General features: G+C 34.6%; 1 protein-coding gene across 1 annotated transcript; it reads left to right on the plus strand.

Moving 5' to 3' along the window:
- Window positions 1–2421, plus strand: LOC136220911 (acyl transferase 4). The gene is made up of 2 exons (XM_066008750.1): window positions 1–408; window positions 1568–2421. Exons 1-2 carry the CDS (start codon window positions 1–3, stop codon window positions 2405–2407), a joined length of 1248 nt encoding a protein of 415 aa, XP_065864822.1. The 3' UTR covers window positions 2408–2421.
- Window positions 2422–3482: the final 1061 nt, after the last annotated feature.

A 3482-nucleotide genomic window follows, 5' to 3' on the forward strand; every position in this document is an offset into this window, starting at 1 on the left:
ATGGATTTCAGCATAATTCGTAAAAATGGAGGCTTAGTGAAGCCATATGAGCAGACACCATCAGAAACTCTTGATCTGTCTGTCATTGACAGATTGCCTGTCTTACGATGCAATACTCGAACGCTGCACGTGTTCAGACATGGTCCTGAAGCAGCTGAAGTTATAAGAGAAGCCCTGTCTAAGGCATTGGTTCCTTACTACCCTCTGGCAGGCCGCCTCGAGGAGTCCAACAATGGACAACTTCAAATTTGTTGTGGTGGGGAAGGTGTCTGGTTTGTTGAGGCATCTGCTAATTGTACTCTTGATTCTGTCAATTATTTTGATAATGTTGAATCTATTCCTTACCTTCAGCTTCTTCCTGATTATGTTCCTCAAGATGAACACAACGAACCACTTGTTCAGATGCAGGTATCACTTAAAAATTGTTGTAGAAACAATCTACAACTCTAATTTATTATCTCATTTGATCCAAACACCTACCAAACCAACGGAGATATATTATTCATTTTTAAAACCGAAACAAAAAAATAATGGAATTCACGATGATTTTATTTCTTTCTTCTTATTTCCATTTCTTTCCGTTAGAGATTTTTAAATCTCATAATAACATTAGTCTCTCAAGCTAGATAATTAACCCTCCATTATTTAGGCCCATAAAATATAGGGAGACTTTCATTATTTTGATTTTGTTGGATTAAGTTATTGTTATTTTATTTCAACACATGAAATCGTTGTTTATTTATGGATGAAGTCCAAAAAGTCTCTTGTATTTTCACTTTTTTGTCAAATTAGGGATTGAGGTTTTCGTTTTACTTAAAAACGATTATCGTTTAGTTTGACACTATAAAATGACCATTAACGATTTCAAAATGGAAAATTACAAAAATTAAAGTTGTTTAGTACATTATTTACTATGTAACCAAATTTTTTATTTTCTAAAATTATCATTTTTGGAGTTTTTTTCCCTCTAAACATTCACTTCCCTCTCCACCACCAAACAATACCTAAACGACGTCAAAATTAAAAAACTGAAAAATTAAAGTTGTTTAAAATATAATCAAGTCTTTAAATTTTTAATTTTGAGGCTGTCAACACTCGTTTTAACTTTGAGATCTTTGTTTTTAGTAAAGCCAAAAATCTCTGTCATCTCCTTCACAAACGAAAACCCCATTCACCGTTTAAACAAATATTTGTTTTCCAAATACCAGTTTGACAAAAAGGTAAAAGCAAATGAGTTTTTTTTTTTTAACTTTACCTTTATTTATTATTACATTAAGCTCATATTTATTTTAAAAAAAACTTAGCTATGAACATGTAATCTGATTTAAAGGGTATTATTAATTTCATATTTGTTTAAACTTGCATTTTGTACAATTGAGAATAATTTTTACAATTTCATTATAGCCCAATCACATATAAAAAAAACTAATTTTGAAATGTTAAAGATGAAAATTTTGGCTCAATGACGCTTTGTTAACCAAGTTTTGATCCAAGAGATAATAATTAAAATTTTCGAGCATTAGTGGACTTAATTCTAATTCCAAAGCTTAATTTCTTATTTTTCCAGGTTACCCAATTTGAATGTGGAGGTTTTGTAATTGGACTCCTATTCAGCCACACTATATGCGATGGTTTAGGAGCTGCACAGTTCTTAACCGCAGTTGGAGAGCTAGCTAGAAACAGAAACATCACCCAACTTACCATTTCACCAGTTTGGTCTAGGAACTTCTCCCCAAATTTCACCACAACACCACCCCCAATTCCGCCACCACCAATGCCCAATTATAAACTACAACATGCCACTATAGACATTTCCACGGACCACATCACTCAAATCAAGCAACAATTCAACAAATCAACATCCCAAAACTGCTCAACATTTGAAGTAATAGCTGCTACATTTTGGAAACACCGAACCATATCAATAAACTTAACACATGACACAGAAATCAAACTAGTCTTCTTCGCAAACTGTCGCCGAGTCTTAGACACTCCTCTGCCTAAAGGCTTCTACGGAAACTGTTTCTTTCCGGTGACAATCACAGTTTCGTCAGAAAGATTGACACGAGCATCGGACATTGAAGTGATAAAACTCATACGAGAAGCAAAGGGTAAGGTGGGGGAAGAATTCAACGAGTATTTGAAAGTGGGTGAAAGTGAGCCGTTTGGTCCAGCTGTGGGTTATACGAGTTTGTTCATGTCAGAATGGGGTAGATTGGGATTCAATGAGGTGGATTATGGATGGGGTAAACCTGTTCATGTGATTCCGATTCAAGGGTCTGGAATTATGCCTGTTGGGATTGTTGGATCGTTGCCTTTGGGTAATAAAGGTGTTCGTTTGATGACTTGGTGTGTTGAGGAGCTTCATCGACCTCAGTTCCTTCTTCGGATGATGAAATTGAATTGAATTGAATTTCTCTATTTGTGAATAAAGTGGTATTCTATTTTTTTTTTTTTTTTTATGATGATTAAAGAAGTTCTATTGAACAATTAATGTTGTGAATAACAAATTGACATTTTGAGAAGGGAAAATGTGGGTAGATTTGAATACTAAATCTTACTACCAATTACATTTTGAGATTTTGGTGGTTCCGGTATTTGTCTCCAAAAAAAAATTTAGATTTGATGATAAATTAGAACCTCAAAATTGGTCTAAGTCCCTATCTCTAAATTCAAAATTATAATTTTTTTTATCTACTAGGTCCTCTCAAAATTCAAAATTCTAATTTTTTTTTTTGACCTATTAAGCTTTCCTTAAATTTTAAATTTTAATTTTTTTTTAGCATTCAGACTCTTCTTAAATTCAAATTTCTAAATTTTTTCGCCCTATTAGACTCCGATTTTTTCCTAGACAATTTTTTTTAGATGTTAAGAATATTAAGCATAATGTAGTTTAATTTTCAGAAGTTTTACATTAATACTTAAAAATTGTTTCACAGATTATAACACGTATATATACGGAAAAAATTTGAACAAATTCGATTTAGCAATTTTTTACACACTACGTGTAAAATCAGCCCTCCAACCGAACAATCATGTATTCGCCACACGCCACGTGAGGTTGGAGCTGAGAAGGGAGCTGTGTGAATTTCTTCCCACACGGCGTGTCACTAGAGGCACATGTCGTGTGAGCATCAAGCAAAGCTCCTAGAACTTTGCATTTAATTCACTCGGCGTGTGGGGGGTGGCCACATGCCATGTGACTTTATTAGAGGGCTGGTTGAAGGAGACTTGGAAGAACTGGGTTGGGGTGCTACGAAGACCACGTGCCGTGTGGCACCCCCACACGCCATGCAGGAGGATTTCCAGCACAAAACAGACAGGGGACAAGACCGTCAATTTACTGTTCATTTCTATAATTTAGTGTTTTGCCATTAACTGTAATTGTTGTCTAGCCATTAAGGGATAATATCCTAAATGTCATTTTGCCACTTGTTCCCTCCTTACCTCTATCCTTTCTTTAATGTTTGTAACCCTAGTAA

This window comes from Euphorbia lathyris, chromosome 2 (assembly GCF_963576675.1).
Source record: "Euphorbia lathyris chromosome 2, ddEupLath1.1, whole genome shotgun sequence".
NCBI lineage: Eukaryota > Viridiplantae > Streptophyta > Magnoliopsida > Malpighiales > Euphorbiaceae > Euphorbia > Euphorbia lathyris.